Source organism: Dromaius novaehollandiae, chromosome 3 (assembly GCF_036370855.1).
Source record: "Dromaius novaehollandiae isolate bDroNov1 chromosome 3, bDroNov1.hap1, whole genome shotgun sequence".
Classification (NCBI taxonomy): Eukaryota; Metazoa; Chordata; class Aves; order Casuariiformes; family Dromaiidae; genus Dromaius; species Dromaius novaehollandiae.
The window spans coordinates 78,479,843-78,495,952 of NC_088100.1; the positions used below are offsets into that span (position 1 = coordinate 78,479,843).

Genomic DNA, 16,110 nt, shown 5'->3' on the forward strand with positions numbered 1-16,110 from the left:
GCTTTCAGGACAATGCTTCAGGGGTGCTCCCACACTAGCATCCGAGAAGCAACACAAACCAATCATGAACAAGTACATTCACCTGCCCCAGCAGGTGCCATTTGAGATTCAGTCTGAACACATCTTTTCTGTTTGTGAGACTGAAGTCTACACAGAAAACAGTTACCATCTCACAAAAATACTTGGCATTGTTGAAAACATTTCTGGTGCAACTTACTGTCTGTCTCACTGGTACAATTTGTCACTATGAAATCCAAAAACTGGCAGAGAACTGATCTTCAAAGTCAGTGAATACTGACTGATACAGTGTATCTACTGAGATGCAACACAAATAGGCAACAAGTAAAAGATAGGAAAATAAAGGCAACAAGTAAAAGATAGTAAAATAAAAGTGACTGACATCTAAAGAAGAACTTTGTTTTGTTTAAAAAACAAACAAAAAGCCCTACTACTTCCTCCTCCCACTTATTTGTTAAATCCATCTGTTTGGCTAAACACCAAAGTACTGTTCAATAGGCACATTGCTCACCGTGGGAATAATCCCGCTTGTACTGTAAGTAATTCTTTGCTACCAAGGACACGAGCAAACACACGTAATCCTTGCTGTTCCCACCCCGTGGAAAGGTCTGCAGGCACCTATTAAGTTGAGGAGAGTGGAGGACAGCTTTGGCACAGCAACTCACATCCTTCAGCCCCCAAGTTTAGCCAGGAACACTGCCTGAAGCTAAGAAATACACCAAAGATACAAAGCGCTGTCAATGCCATGAAGAAAGTTAAAAGGAGAGGGCTAAACTTAAAATCAGTGGCAATGATTCCCTGCATGCCTGTTTTCATCTGATTTTAAAATCCAGCACTTGAAGGATTCTGAACAGTGAAGTGAAGCAAACGTTTACAGTTCCTATCAAAAGCAGCGAGCTGAATAAGCATCCATTACAGTACAGATGCAGATGAACACACTCCCAGACTGAGTTAACCCTGAATGACACAGGCACCTCCTGCCTCAAAGAGGAAGAGGCTGACGGATGGGGTGGGTACTCATGTTCTCCTCTCCAGAAATGCAAGTTAACTCTGCTGAGAGCCATGTGGACAGTACAAGCTTCACGGAAGAGAAATGGTACAACGGTGCCATGGACTGAGGTGCTCTTTGTTCTGTTGTGCCACGTCTCTAAGCACCTGCCTACCCTTCTTCACATCACCCCTATTTTCCCATTTCCCCCCACCTCCATCTTGCAGCAATTCCTTGATGACATCCCATCTGCCCCTTCACACACACAGAGGCTCCCAGCAGCACCATTCTGAATGAATCTGCAAGCTTCCTGGAGCAGAGTTCATGTCTTTTGTCTACACTGGGCACTATTAATGGAGCAGACGTATAGATTAGCCTAGATGAAGAGGGTCTGTTAGAAGTCTGTGACCGTCTACCTGCTCCCTATGAACACACTTCTGGAGTTTATTCCTGATCCAACACCAAAGGGACTTGAAGATTGCACAGTGCTGCAGAAGTGTAGAAAACAAAACAAAAAGGTGATTAAAACCCCAGGCAAAAACTTTTTGGAACAAGACAAACCTGGAATTCCTTTTAAATCTGTGCAACTCAACCCTCCAGCTATAATGCTTAAGATTTTGTAGGCAGTATTTTTATTTTTCCTGGAAGTTTCCATGTCTCTTGCAGCACCCTCTGAGTGGAATTCAGTCTCAAGATAGATGGGCAACAAATCAGTGCGTGCTTGTGAAGGAAGATAAGGAAATAACATAAGCAATCCGAGAATGACATCACACAAAGGTGAATTATACTGTGCAGCATCCCAGCACGTACACCAGGAAAACCAGAAAAAGTTCAGCAGATGAATAATCATGTACATATGTTGGTGTACCCATCCTTCCTTTATGCAACCCAAATTTTGCCTCCAGTAAATGCAATTGCTGTGAAGTCACTGCAAATGTACTGTTCAACCCAAGTGTGAATCTGCTCATTGGTGTGCTAACATTCTTATTCGATTAGTCATGTGTTGAATTATTTGCCTACTGTATATAAAATCTGTCCTGAATTCACACAAACCAATGCTGCCTCATGTCAACATTGCTTCATTTCTCCCATTGTGTTAGATGAAGCAGTGACTACTTTTCTAAAGAATTTAAACACCATAGAAAGTATACTTTATAGTCCTAACCTCAGTTCTTTATCACTTTGCAAATGCAAGAAGATTAAACATAGATTTCTGTTGTGCAAAACCACCTGAAACACAGCACACAAATTACAACAAGGGCCTGAATCTACAGAAGTCCTAGGAGGTGCGTGCTGAAGTGTAGCAACACTTGGCATTACTTCATGTAGTTTCAGGCACTCAGCATGAAGACTGGAATTCACAAGCCCAAGTCAGACACCAAAACCCACATCAACAGCGTTCAACAGAGCCTGGGGCTCAAGTTCTGAAGATATGCTCCCATCACTGGTGAAAGGACATTTTCCATACCCTGGCTACAGAGATTAAAAAAAAAAGAAAGAAAGAAAGAAAGAAAAACTAAAATAGCAAGCAGGAAGTACCCAAGAGGAATGTTTCTTAAATCTACACTCATGTTTCACTACAAACCCTGATTTAGCCATCTCTGTGAGGCTAGGTTCCCTCATAGAGGCATTTCACTGTCATCTCTCTAATAGTGAAAACTATCCTTCAAACTGGCAAGCTTTATGTAACAGGCTAGTAGTCAATGTGCTCACTTCCTCTGCATGAAGTTCAGACCCACATTCCTTTACCCCCCAGGAGAGCAATGTAACAACCAGGCTGTTGACTAGACTGAGAGTATTTTACTTCTCTTCTTTGAGCTAATTTTATTACAACAGGAGAAGATGCACATGACACACTAACTCTTTAGCCTCATATACAAACCAGGAAGAGGAGTCCTGCTTTTCGTTTGCTTCTAAAACTGTGTGATCTCTCTCTTAATTACAGTAATCTGATGAGAAACAGTAATTCACAAATTTCCCCAGTAAGTAAAACGGTTTGCTCTTCCAAACCCTACTTTCCTACCTCCACATGAACATGCAGTTTTCCACATATACAAAGCTGCCCCTGAAAATTTAAGAGTTATTTTTGAAACTGGGGCTTCACGATACACCAGTTTCACACAAAAAGTATTTACTACTCACAGACAAGCAATAAAATACCCTTTAGGCAACTGTTCAAACTGTGAAAAGAGACTGCGTCACATGATCTTTATTTGTTCCCCTCACACATACAGATTCCTCAGCAGATGAAATGCAAGACAGACCCTATTAGCATGCTCAGGAGGCAAAAGCTCAGGTTTGCCAGCCTTTAACCAGAATGCAAATCCCATGTAGTAACACCCAAAGAAGTCCTCCCTGACATACCATAACTCTAATAGGCACCTTAAATTTAACAGCATTAGAACATGTCCACATCACCAAATAGTCTGCATATTCAGATGATTTTTAGAAGTTTCTAGTCATCAGTGCAGGGAACTTGTAAAAAACATCATAGCAGGGCACAGCAGACTCCCAGGAATGTAACAGCTACGTAATGAATAGCAGGTCCTAAACAATAAGTGAGGCTGAGATCTCTTAGAAAAAGCTATATGAGTACATGACTAAAAGGGATGGATTAAATACTTAATACCTAACTCTTGTGCACTTGACTTCACAATTGAGGGGTGTGTGTACATGTGTGTTTAACTTCCTAGGCTGTTCCTTTCAAAAACAACAAAGTGAACGCCAGCCTTCTTCCCATCTTCTCAAAAAAAGACACTGTGTGGCATTACACTGCCTTCCATACTAGCTGTCAGAAGAAGGAGGACTGTCTGGCTGCCAACACAGACCTGAGTGAAGGAAGTGGCTCTGTTGGCAGTTTCAGTTTGTCACTTGCCACACAAGTCAGCCATTGGAGGGGCTGAGACACACAATTTACTTTTGGCTTTCACAGACCTTTGCCGACAGGATCTCTGAGCCACTCTAAATTCAGTCCCCAGTTCTGCCGGTGCCGGTTCCAATAGCTGCAGAGTTTCCAGCTACCGCTCTTCCTGGCTGAGTCTTTCGGTCCCTCCAGCCTGGCTCTATCTTGAATCTGTATCATCCTCTCAGGTATCTGAGCACACGTCTGCTTTCCCCAGATCTGTCACCTCCAGTTCTGGTTCTTGTTGTGTTTTAATCCAAACCAGAAGCCTCAGAGGCTGGCAGAAAGCGTATCGAGAGTGTAGGAATCGCTGTTCCCCCTGCCATTTCATACGTCCTTGTCCCAGGAGGCAGCTGTGGCTGCTAGCAAAGTCCTGATCAACAACTTCAAGTCCTCATTTCAAACACAAGCAGAAAAAAAGCTGTTAGAAAAACTTTCAAATTAATAAAGCCTTTAAGAATGTGTGCAAAGTAACAGATACTCTTTTTAACATATCACTTGGTCAAATACAGATGTGTATTTTCCTCAAAAGAACAAAAAAGGCTGATGCTGGACACAGAAAAGCAGCAAGTGTCAAGTTTTTGTTCCAAAGCATGGAAATGTTAGACTGGTGCACTGAAATGGTTGCAATTCTTTGTAATTCTCTAGTCTTACTCTTGAGAGTAATTGAACTATTTCTTTTTTCATTGGAATATATACATAATATATATAACTTTAAACCTGAAGCACGCACTTGGAATAGACCTTCATCCCCTCTGGGGGTGGTTTAAGAGTTAAAAAGATAGCATCAGGATCATTGTGCCGTCCTAAATACACAAATACTTTACCCACTTGTATGCTAATCTGTATTAAAACATAGCTAGTCAATACTGCAGTACAAATATTTGGCAATAGCCACAACCAACTGCCATTACAGAAATATATTAGACAGAAGAAAAGAGAGAGCTGTTTGGTCTCATGTAAATTTAATGTCAGCTTATATTATCTGTGACTGCACTTTGCAGCTCAGCATGGCTTTGTGTGGAAAATAAAATTCTGTGATTTACAGCATTACAAATATTCACTAAATGCCTTAATTGCCCTCTCTTCATGCAAAGCAGCACTTCATTATTAGCTTACAGAGTGTACTATATTAGGGAGATCATTTTTTCTTACTTCAGTATTGACACCTTAAAAAAAATCTGTATTTTGCTAATATTCCTTTGAATAATAACAGCGTCTGCTTTACCTCAGCAGTCTGTGACAAACAGCTACATTCATTTCTTCGTTACTATGGCAATATTAGTTAGGGGGTACAGAAATGGGCTGATGCTTTTATCTTCTCCCTTTGTACTCAGGATACACTCTCTTTCTCCCCCCCCCCCCCTTATTTTTGAACAAAACAGCCACAAAGGGGGATAAGAATCATTCAAAGAATCAAAACAAAGGTTATTTTCTTAACTTTGTTGTTATATTAACTGAAGATAAATTGCAAGGCTATGGATACTATATAAACACCAACAACCCTACAACAGGAACTCAAAGTATTTTTTCCCTTTGGGGAAAAAACCTGAAGCACCCATGACTCACTCTGCTTCCCTGTCAAGCAAAACTGAACCTCTTTGTTGTTTAACAGTACCCTGGCAATGATGAGGGCAAGGAAACAGCTCATACAACTTGCTCTTCCTCCAGAAACAACTACAGCAGTTAACCTGGGCACATTTGTGAGTGACAAGTGGGATGATATCCCACTTTTTATATGACTCTGAAGCACAAAGAAAATAGGCTAGCGTATAACTAACAAGAATACCTTCTCTGTACCCATTTGCTTCTAACTAGCAGTACCTTAAGGCAAAGAAAAGTGGAAGGCAGAGTAAGCCCTTCAGGTGATCAATACAGTATGAATAAAGTATTCAGTCATGATGGGTGTAATCAAGAGGTTTACAGCAAAACATCTTGTTTGCATCTGTTGACTCAGCCATCGGCAGAAACTCTCTCTAGTCGTTTCAGTCAAAACAAACCAGATGAGCCAAGATCTCCAGCTAACGCTAGCCAAGCTCACTGTGAATGCAGTGGGTTAGGGAGCAGCCATATAAGCAGCTCAGCCAGCTGAGCTGAGAGGGAAGCTTTGCCATAGCTGGGTGTCAGCCAGCAGTAGCACAGCTGTTTGCAGGCCAGGTTTGCTGTGCTCTGCCCGTTCTGGTCAAAATCTGTATTCATCCACTCGAGGTTAGTGACACTGTTTGTGCCTGCAAAGTTATTTTCAGATTAGTCATTCAGAAGTTAGGAAAGAGAGGAGATACTAATGAGCTCTTTTGTTTCCAAAAATCAGCTCTTCAAACTCCAGTAAGAAGTTAAGTTTTAGGATTTCTAACCTGCTTTGTTACAAAAGAGCACTAGCACAACATTCATTCAGTTGTTCATTCAGATAAGAGAGCCATTTGACAGATGATTTTCTGTAGTCCTTGATTCCACTTCCACTTCAGTACTGCCTTAGACAACACATTTTTCTCCTTTGCCCAAAGCAGTCTGTGGTTTTGACAGCTACACATTCTTACTATGCATTCCTGTAGGTTTCAGCATTTTTCAAATAGGTGATCCCAATAATTTGCTAGTTGGGGTAGAGATTCCTGACTAGCATGTCTAAACCCATGGACCATTAGCTTGCTTTTCTTTCTGAAATTTCATGAAACCCTCAGAAGTAAGCTACAGAATCCAAGTAATCCATAAATTGCAAGCTTTTTAACTCCTGCTGATCTACAAACCAGTTTGTCACATGGCTGTTAATAAATGCAGAAAAATGAGAAGCTGGCTAACTCAACTTTGCAGTAAGGCATTTCCCATGAGCAGCAGAGAGCAGCACTGTACAGATATAGTATTTCGTAAGAACACCAGACATAAAAGAACAAAACAAAAACCAGCTTTTTTTTGTTACTGATCATACTTTCGGTATGATCAGTAACGAGGTTCACAATAGGGATGTGAATCCCATTTCTGCAGTCAACTTTCCCAACCATTCCAGGAAGGAAAAAGCACTCCAAAAGGTATTATAAGCATCAAGACAAATTCAGCATTTGATGGTCCACAGTAATTGCCACCCTGCAGTATTGCCAGGTTTAATTTAAAGACATTACAGTGATCACTAAAAGTATCTGGGTCAAAGTTTTTCTCATTTTGACAGAGGCCTATTGTAAGCTCTGTCAGAAAAACTAGAAAATCATGAGATTGAAAGTTGGGGATTAGCATTTTTCTTCTATTCATAATTTATAGGAATCACCTGCTAATGGCATCTCATTTATTATCCTCCAGATACATCTGGCAAGCCAAATTATTTCTGCTCTAAGATGTTCTGCATAAAGACTCCACACAAAATTTTCTGAAAGTTACAAGCAGCTCAGTGACTACCCATAAACTGAAAAGCTAATTCTGCATAGACTACATGGTTTAACATAGTGCTCAGTACAAAATATCATCAGAGCAAATATGTAACTCCAGAGCACCATAGCCTTCCTTTTAATAATGTTTGTGCAGGACATTTGTGCCTGTCCTGAGAAGAGATTTCAGTCATTCCAAACTAATTTGGAGAAAACATGTCAATGTCTAAGAAAGCCCACTTGGCTAAGATCACTCTCAAGATATGTTCAGCATTCCACATGGTGGTAAAAAAAATTCCTAATGCCATACAGCCCCACACAACAGTCCTTGCGAAACAGTTACTCAACTGCTGACACTTACTTTGTTTGCTATGAAGCTTGGTACTGAATGTGGGGGCTGGCAATAAGAAAGGGGAAAAGATGAGTGTGTGTTTGCTATCAAGAACTGTATGAGAAGTTACAATACTAGCCACCACAGGAAAAAAGCGGGGGGTGATTGCATCATATGAGCTTCTATTAAAATGGCTGCAGGAACCAGACAGTAAATAAAAATGTTTCACAGAACTATAATTACTATATGGACTGTGTTCAAAAAAAAAAAAAAATCCATTTAAAGCCACAGTTTCTTATTGAGAAATATTACCCGATTCCTGCAATTAAGTGGCAGATAAGTATCCAGAATTGGAGGAAATACGCTCTTTCGGTAGCGCTGTAAGTTGGTTGCCATAACCATTACAGTCTCCCTACTGGTCTGCCAAGAGAAAGAGCGAAGATAAACAAGACTGTATAAACAGGGAAAAATATAATGGCACCTTGTTAGAAGCGCTAACTACAAAGCCGAAGTTAAGCATACTTAGCAGGTATGTTATTACACACCTCACTGTACTTCACTTTTACTGGGGTCCCCCTCACCAGTACACAACTCAGCCTTAGGAAAAACGTCATTTAGTGAGGCGAGCTTAAGGTTAAGGGGTGAGCCGCTGGCACGTTTCTCTCCAGCCTGACCGGCCAGCACTGAGATGCGCCGGGCGGGACCTCCGCGCTGGGCCTCGGGAGCCGCCGCCGCAGGGGGCACACGGACATGGCGGCCCGCGGGCGGCGGCAGCAGCAGCAGCAGCAGCAGCAGCAGCAGCAGCAGCAGCAGCAGCAGCAGCTGCTGCCTCAGGGGCACCCCGCAGCCGCGCGCGCGCCGCGGGCAGTATCGGCCCCTGAGAGCCGTTAGGCGACGCGTTCTTAACGGCCGCGGGGGGCCGCCCCGGCGCCGCCCGCTTCGTTGACGCTGGAGCAGCAGGTAGCTGCGCCAGTGCTTGATCATTTCCACGGGTCCCGGCCGCCCCTGTGCGCGGAGCAGCCGCAGGAGTTTGGGGGCGACTGCGGCGCGTGTTTGGTGCCCGGGCGCTCCCGCAGAGCCGCTCCCCCCGCTGCAGCCCGGGGCAGCCGATGGGGCATGCACAAAAACTGGGCGGTTCTGTGGGGATTTTTTTTTCTCTGTTAATTGCAACCAAGCGGTTCGCGTACGTAGCCTCCTTCCCTGAGAATTTTGCTTTCATTCTTAACTTCTATTCAGATTGTAAGTAGTATCTGCCGATTTTTTTTTCTTTTTAGTTTAAAATATCGAGAGTTCTGGCATGTAGCACTCTTCCCGCTTAGATTTGGTACTGTAAATCAGCTCCCTTCCCCTCGCTACGTGACTTACCTGATCGGTTGCTGGTAGTGCACTCGGGACTGCCGCTCAGCCAACCAAGCGGGCATTAAAAAAAGACGACGACAACAACAACAACAACAACAAACCTACTACGATCTGCTCTCATCCGCGCTAACCGAGACGCTGTAAAGCAGCTTGGTGGCTAACTTAGAGCGGTTTTGTCCGGTAGACACAAAAACCGGGGCAGGTCGCCTTTCCTTCCCCCCCCGCCCCCCGCGGGGCCGCGTCCCCGCGCAGCGCCGTGCTCCCCCCCGCGCAGCCGGCGCTTCTGTGCGCAGTGGGGTGACGGGCAGCGAAGCCGAGCTCCGGCTGGTAAAACGCAGCAAAGCGCAGAGCTGGTTGGCTCGGGCCGAGGTTTAGAGGAGAACTAGTAATCAACAGATAACGTTACTTGTCCCGTTCATTTGCTTTATTTCTCTGTTTAAATAGGAGCCCTTTTTCCCCCTCTTTTTCACTCAAAACTCAGCTCTCGCCAGCACCCAGAAGTGTGGCAACAGGAAAGATCGTGAAACTATGACATCCTTAGTCAGGACCCTGACAGCTGAGCATCATCTGGCCCTGACTCAACAGTATGTTTAACCACAGTGTAGAACTAATTTGGGGAATGGAAATCACTTTTCACGATTTCACACACGCTGTGCTTCCACCTAAGACGTAAGCCCTCACAGCGAGAAGGATTGAAGATTGCTATCCCAAGACACCTTACTGTGAAACAAAGACGGTGTTTTTGATATCTTCAGTTAAAACAAAACAAAAACTTCAAGCTGTTCCAAACCTTTCAAGTCTTTATCATATGCTGTAAAAATAAATAAATAAATAAAACCCCCAACTCTTAGAATCTGCTTCCAAAAAGACTTTAACAACCCTTTCATTAAAGTTGAAATGGACTAAAGTACATCGGTCTATGGAATCATCTTACTGCTATTACTGGGAAGCAGTGACTTTCTCTGAACTCCTTACCCGTAGAAGCTCCTAACCCATACCACATGCATTTTACTGGCTTGCCCCTGAAGTTATCTGTATAGTATCACAGCATTTTCTCCATATGCTTGGAAGCAGTGAGAGAACCTATAAATAACAAACTACCAGCACATCTATGTTGAAAGACTGTTGCTTCAGGTATTTTTCACTGAAGGGAAAAGAAAATGTGTGTCTTTCTCATGTCCTGGAGGCAACCTCTTGAACAGTATTAACTCTGCTGCTGACTGAGCTAGCAGAAATTATAGGTAATCAGCATCACTTGAGACTTGCCTGTTACACAGATGTCAGCTGGAACACAAACATTGCTGTAATTGGTTGCTGTAAAATGGTGAATCCTCTTTCAGAAAGTATCAAAGCAAAACCTTCTCAGAGGCTCTTCCTCTCCTTACAAAACCACCGCTTAGGACAGTGGAGCTTTTCTTTAGCAAGAAGACAGAACGTACCTCTGAGTCTCCAGCACAAAACCAGCCTCCCAAGAAACTAACCCCCTCAGCCCTTCCCTCTGCCTGGTGGAAAGAAAGTGTTGCTGATGAAGACACTGTACTTCTAGTCCACTCACAAAAGAGTAACCAAATCCCACTACTACCATCCATCCATCCATTCACATATTGGGATCCATTAGGCACAGCTGATAATGGCAGATGAGGTTGTTTTACAGCTCATAGGGAATAGTGCTGGTCTGGGCTTTAAAAGTGTTTTGATGAGGAAGAGCACATGAGAATATAACAGCTGCACAATAATGAGCTCTCAAGTCAAATTTGAAAAGAAAGATACTAATTTTGTCAGTGTATCAGTTTTTCTACTCCACCATTTTCCTTGAATTAAATGTATTATAAATACACAGTAAAATACCATTCTTATCCTGAAGAACTACAATACTTAAAAAATGACTTTAAGGTACACTGTATATGAATGTCTTGATAGGATTTTTCTTTCTTTCCAAAAAGACTTTTAATGTTTGTTCATTCCAGAATATAGAATGTACATTCAAGTACCAAATACTTACACAGTTTCATCTTCCTCACTGACAAATTCATAGTCAGTGTATATAAGGATTTAACATAAACCATACATTTAACATAGACCATCCAAAGACAGTCTCGTACCCATCAAATCTGCAAATTCTGGATTATGCAATAGCATTACATTTTCCTTTGAGAGGTGAGTTGCAGGACTGGCGGTCCTTGGTACTGAATGCTGAAATCACATTGTGGGATTTTACTATTTGTGAGCTATGTCTTTGCGGAAGGAATTCAGACCATTTTTGTACATGACCCTGGTTCAAGGCACACTCTTTCTTTCTGATCACTGAAACTAGGAAATTGTGCACCACTGAGTTTTCTCTCATATCCCAGCCTCCACTGAGACAGTATAGGGGTGGGGTTGTTCAGCTGGAGAAGTACGGGGTTAATCTGTGTCTAGCTTCTCAATGCTTGCTCAGAAACAGCAGTACATCTGAGAGCGTGTGATAGCTGCCTAAAAGACGAGACCCAGAATATGTTTCTGTAAATCATACTGTGGAGGAAGGGAAACTATCTACCCTGAAGCAAATATTGATTATTTTAAACATCGCATGGCCCCAGCTGCTCATAATTCTCTTTCAGCAGCTAAAAGGGTTGTGAGTTGGAGTCACAGGTCCCTGTACAAGGCTCCTCGAGGATATCTAATACACTGTAAAAAGCAAATGTAGTGAACTCTGGTCAGACTGTTGGTTGTTATGGCAAGAGTAGATCTATGCCATCTGAAAAGTACTCCTGAACACATTTAATTTTTTCGTCAGTACAGAATAACAGCTTTTCAGATACTTTTACTGAAGTCTTTTGGAAGCTTTGGAGACTCAAAATTGAGAAAGCCATTGGATAGGGCCTTAGGAAAGTCTCTGTAGAGACTCATAGAAAAGTTCTCTTGACCTTTATTTAATACAGATGCAGCAAAGAGACAGAAGACCTTTGTTTCACAGTACCTCCCTTTCATTTTCTGCTTCTGCTCACTAGCATGATGTTATGAAACCACTGCTCAGGTGGGGTGGTCAGCGATGCTTCAGGCGAACCATGCACTGCTGAGACGGGGCAGTACCGCAATGGGAATTCACAAAACGTGTCGCTCCTCGGGCTGCCGTCCATTGGCATGTTTGAAGTTTCCTGGAGTTGGGGCCTTGTATTGGCTGAATCAGAGTTTTGGTTCTTTACGCTCTAAAGGGCTCCCAGTCTTTCAGCAAGAAAATGACCCGATTAGTTTGTAGTATCATCTCTGTCGACATATAACTTCTTAAATAATGGATCTTAGATGGCAGGAGCTGTGCCACAAAACACAAATACAATGAGGGTTTATGGAGGGTTTTTACCACTGTCAGAATCTTCACAATCATTTTGGTCTGTTGAAGCCTGCAACTGGGCTTTAACAAATATTATCCCAGACATTAATGAAGTAAGTAACCTGTGTTACTATGTTTAATTTATCTACAGGTTAGAGGTACTAGAATTAATCAATTTTCTTTTTAACTGAAAAAATACCTAAAGGTAAGCCACATGCTAAGTTCAGAAAAGTTATTGTTAGTATATAACAAACAACTTCTTCTGTCCTTTTTAATGTCACATACGATTTATGGACCCTTAGTATAGAGATACTCAGAATACCAGCAATACCATTCAACATTAAAAGAGAGCATAAAAGTTAGTAAATACTGAAATCAACAAATCTTGATGTTAAGTTTTAGTGAAGAAAGTACTGTTCCAAGGAGACATAAGCTTTATGACTTTAAAGAGCGCTGTGGCTCTTAATATCCAGTGCAAAATCCAAAGGCCCATCTCAGCCCATTTCCAATTTTTATGCACAGTGAACTATCTAATACAAAAGATCTTAGCTGCATGATTTCTAGGTGTCTTTGTTCAAATTAATCCTTTAGAAAAAAATCTACCCATGCATTTCTCAAGTTCTCAAATAAATTCTTCTAGCATACTTTGAGCATATTCCTTTATTGTCAAAATTGGCTGTCCCTTTTAATTTTTGCCAAGAGTCCTGCTACTAACTGTTTTTTGCTGCTGTTATGTATTCATATTTATTGATTTTTCTGTTGCACTTCAGACTCTGAACAAAGCAGTTTTCAGTAGGCTTTTTTAACACTTCATCCTTTAACAAGTGAATCACTTTTCTTTGTAACTGGAGATACTGATTATATTTGGTATGAAAGCATACAGCAGTTTTAAGGGACTTAACATTTGTGAGAGTCAAAGATGCTCCCTTATAAGCCAACATCTCCCCAAAAACACAGAGGCAAACTCAGCTACAGTTCAAGCGCTAGGATTTGAACACAGCTGTTTTACATCTGTGTTAGATTGGTTCATTATTTTTTCAGTGGCTGTATCAATGCCTTTAGTTAATAAATATTTTTATCAAAGCATCTGCTCTGTCATTCCTGAGCTTAAGAAAAAATTGTGGAAAAAAAGTGTTTAATCAAACCTGGAGCAAAATGAGATACTGTACAAAATGTAACACTATCGCGGTACCCAAGACAGCCATAAAAACACATCCTCCAGAATTTAATGCAACAGTCAGCACAAACATCCTCTGGTGTAAGCAATTTACATCTAAATGAAATGTGTAATTTCCAATTTGTAGCACTAAACTGTGTTTTACTCCGCTTGATAAATCCAATTTAACACGATCCTACAGGCGCAAACATTTCTTTATTTGCAAAATGTTTGCCATGCCGTAGTAAATACTTGTTTCTTTTATTCTTGTAAGTTCCTTACAAACAATACAAGAGCGGCAATAAGAGAGCGTTTCTGAGCCTGTTAAGACTTACCTTTTGCACTGTAATTTTTCTACACCGAAGCCGCTGTCTTCCCCCCACCCCGGGCAGCGGCGGCTCCCGCCCTCCCCCGCCCAGCGGAAAGACGAGCCCGTGTCTGGGCGCCGGGGGGCGGAATCGCTCGGGCCACGCACACGGCTCCCCTTTTCTGTCCGAGGGGCAGCGCGGCCCCGCTGGCTGGCAGCCGCCCGAGGCAGCCGCGCCGGCCCGGAGCACCCGCCCCATTGTTCCCGCCACCTATTGTCCTTCGCCGGCGCGGCGCGGCAGCAGGCACGGCTGCAGCAGCGCACCTCCAGAGCGGGCCGGCCACGAAGGGGTCACCCCAGTTCTGCCATTTATCCTCCCTTCGCCACGTCGCGGTATTGATCCGAGTCCCCCGTGCTGCATTTGCTTGAATAGGCAGCAGCGGTGCAACCCCACCGGCCCCGGAAGGTTTCGTCTGAAAGCGAGTTGCTGGTGTCTGTATAAACAGCCACGCTAAACGAGCAAATATTGAGGCAGCCCGTACCCTCCGTGCCAATCATCAGCCCACCATCCTCGTCCTGAGGGCACCCAGAGAGCCAACACACACAACCGGACAGATTCGAAACAACCCAGAGCACAACTACTAAGGTGTAGCTACTGCAACACAAAAGTCCAGCGATTTATTCAAATAAATAAAAACGAACTTCTATATACAAATATACAAAACCATTATGCACGTCTTATAAAGTAGTTAAAAGTCGTAAGAAAAAAAAAAGGACGAGGTGGGGGAGGCAGCCGACACCCGGCCCCCTCGGCGCGGGAGCCTTCCTCGCCCCGGCTCAGCGCGGTGGCCGGCGCCGCTCCCTCGGCGCCCGGCGGCTCTTTGTCCCTCGGCGCCGCCGCACCGGGCAGCAGCGGGTCCCCCCGGCGCTCAGAGGGTGCCCAGGTGCGGCAGCGTCTCCAGCCGGTCGCCGCGGTCGCGGCCGGCCGCGCTCTCCACGCCGCGCAGCCACTCGGTGCACTTGCGCACCAGCCCCTCGTCCACCGCGGCCCCCGGCGCCGCCGCTTCCTCCTCCTCGTACTCCTCGTCGTCGTAGCGGTGCCGGTCGTTGAGCAGCGAGATCTTCAGCAGGGCGCGCAAATCCCCGCCGCCGCCGCCGCCCGCCCGGGCGCCCCGCCGCGGCGCCGCCGCCGCCCTGCCGCCGGGGGAGAGTGCCGGCTGCCCCCGCTGCCGCTCCAGGCTGCGCCGCTGCAGCACGCGGATCGCCTCCGGCGGGAGGCTCAGCGAGAAGCGCAGCGCCGCCTCGCCCGGCGCCGCGCCGAGGCTCTCGCAGGAGCGGCTGCCCGCGCCCGCCGGCCCCGGGCGGCCCCGCGGCTGTGCCGCGCCGGGCGGCGGCCGGGCGCCTCGCTCCGCCGGCGGCCTCCGCGGCGGCGGCCGCTGCAGCGCGGCGCAGGGCCAGGAACTGGAGACGGGGCCGGCGCGCTCCGGCGGCGCCGCCCGCGCCTTCCTCGCCGCCTTCTCCTCCGCCGGCCGCGGCGCTGCCTTCTTGGGGGCCGCCGCCGCCGCCGCCGCCTTCTTGGGCTGCGGTCGGGGGGCGGCGGGGGAGGCCGCCGGCGCGGGGGCCGGCAGCGACATGGCGCGGCCGGGAGCGCCCTCCTGCTCCTCAGAGCGGGGCCAGGCGACGGCCGAGCGCGCTCCGGGCAGGGCGGCGCATCTCCCCGCGGGCGGGCAGGGCCCCGCTGCGCGCCGCGGCTGCAGCCCCATGGGGAGCGGCGGCCGCGGGAGCCCGAGCCGGCGGCAGTGTGTGCGCTCTGCCCGCCGCCGCTCTCCGCCGACAGCCCGCCCCCTGCCCGCCCCGGGAACACCCTTCCCGGCGGCGGATCAACGCGGCGCGGCGGTGGGGGTCTGCCCGCCGCCCACTCGAGCTGCCTTGCCCAGCCGCCCGGCCCGGCCCCCGCCGCAGCGGCGGTCCCGCCTGCCGCAGGCGCCGAGGCTGCGCCGCCGCCTCTCTCCCGCCCGGCCCCAGCGGGCCCGGCCAGCGCCCAGCGCCCGCCGAGGAGACGCTCATCCCCCCCACCCCGGAAAGGCAGGGGGGCTGCCCGTCCCTCTTAGCTCTCACACGTTCAGCCATGCAGCGGCACCATCTCGCACGGCCCCTGAGCTAGCGCACTCGCCGCCCCCTCAAAACAATGGTCGCTGCAGGTCCCGGCGGCAGGCAGCGCCCTCTGCCGCCCTCGCACCGAGAGCGGACTTCGGCTCTGCGAAAAGCCAAATCACGCGAACTACACAAAACATGAGGAGGACAAGAGGAGCCGGACTTGATAAGGAACACCCTAGCCCGGGGCTCTTCTTTCTAGCCTCCATTCCTTTGTTCGGGGCAATCAAAT

At 46.3% G+C, this 16,110-nt stretch overlaps 2 protein-coding genes across 3 annotated transcripts in view; both read right to left on the minus strand.

The window, feature by feature from the left end:
- LOC112988989 (uncharacterized) overlaps window positions 1–9,289 on the minus strand; it is a 68,426-nt gene extending 59,137 nt beyond the window's left edge. For both annotated transcript variants that reach the window (XM_064508070.1, XM_064508069.1), the window contains exon 1: window positions 8,958–9,289. The gene's annotated coding sequence lies outside the window, so the exon portion shown is untranslated. The remainder of the gene's footprint in view (window positions 1–8,957) is intronic.
- A 5,077-nt stretch (window positions 9,290–14,366) lies between these two features.
- On the minus strand, window positions 14,367–15,604 carry PRR18 (proline rich 18). Its single transcript, XM_064509227.1, has one exon. The coding sequence runs from the start codon at window positions 15,485–15,487 to the stop codon at window positions 14,654–14,656; it is 834 nt and encodes a 277-aa protein (XP_064365297.1). The 5' UTR covers window positions 15,488–15,604; the 3' UTR covers window positions 14,367–14,653.
- Between the last annotated feature and the right edge of the window lie 506 nt (window positions 15,605–16,110).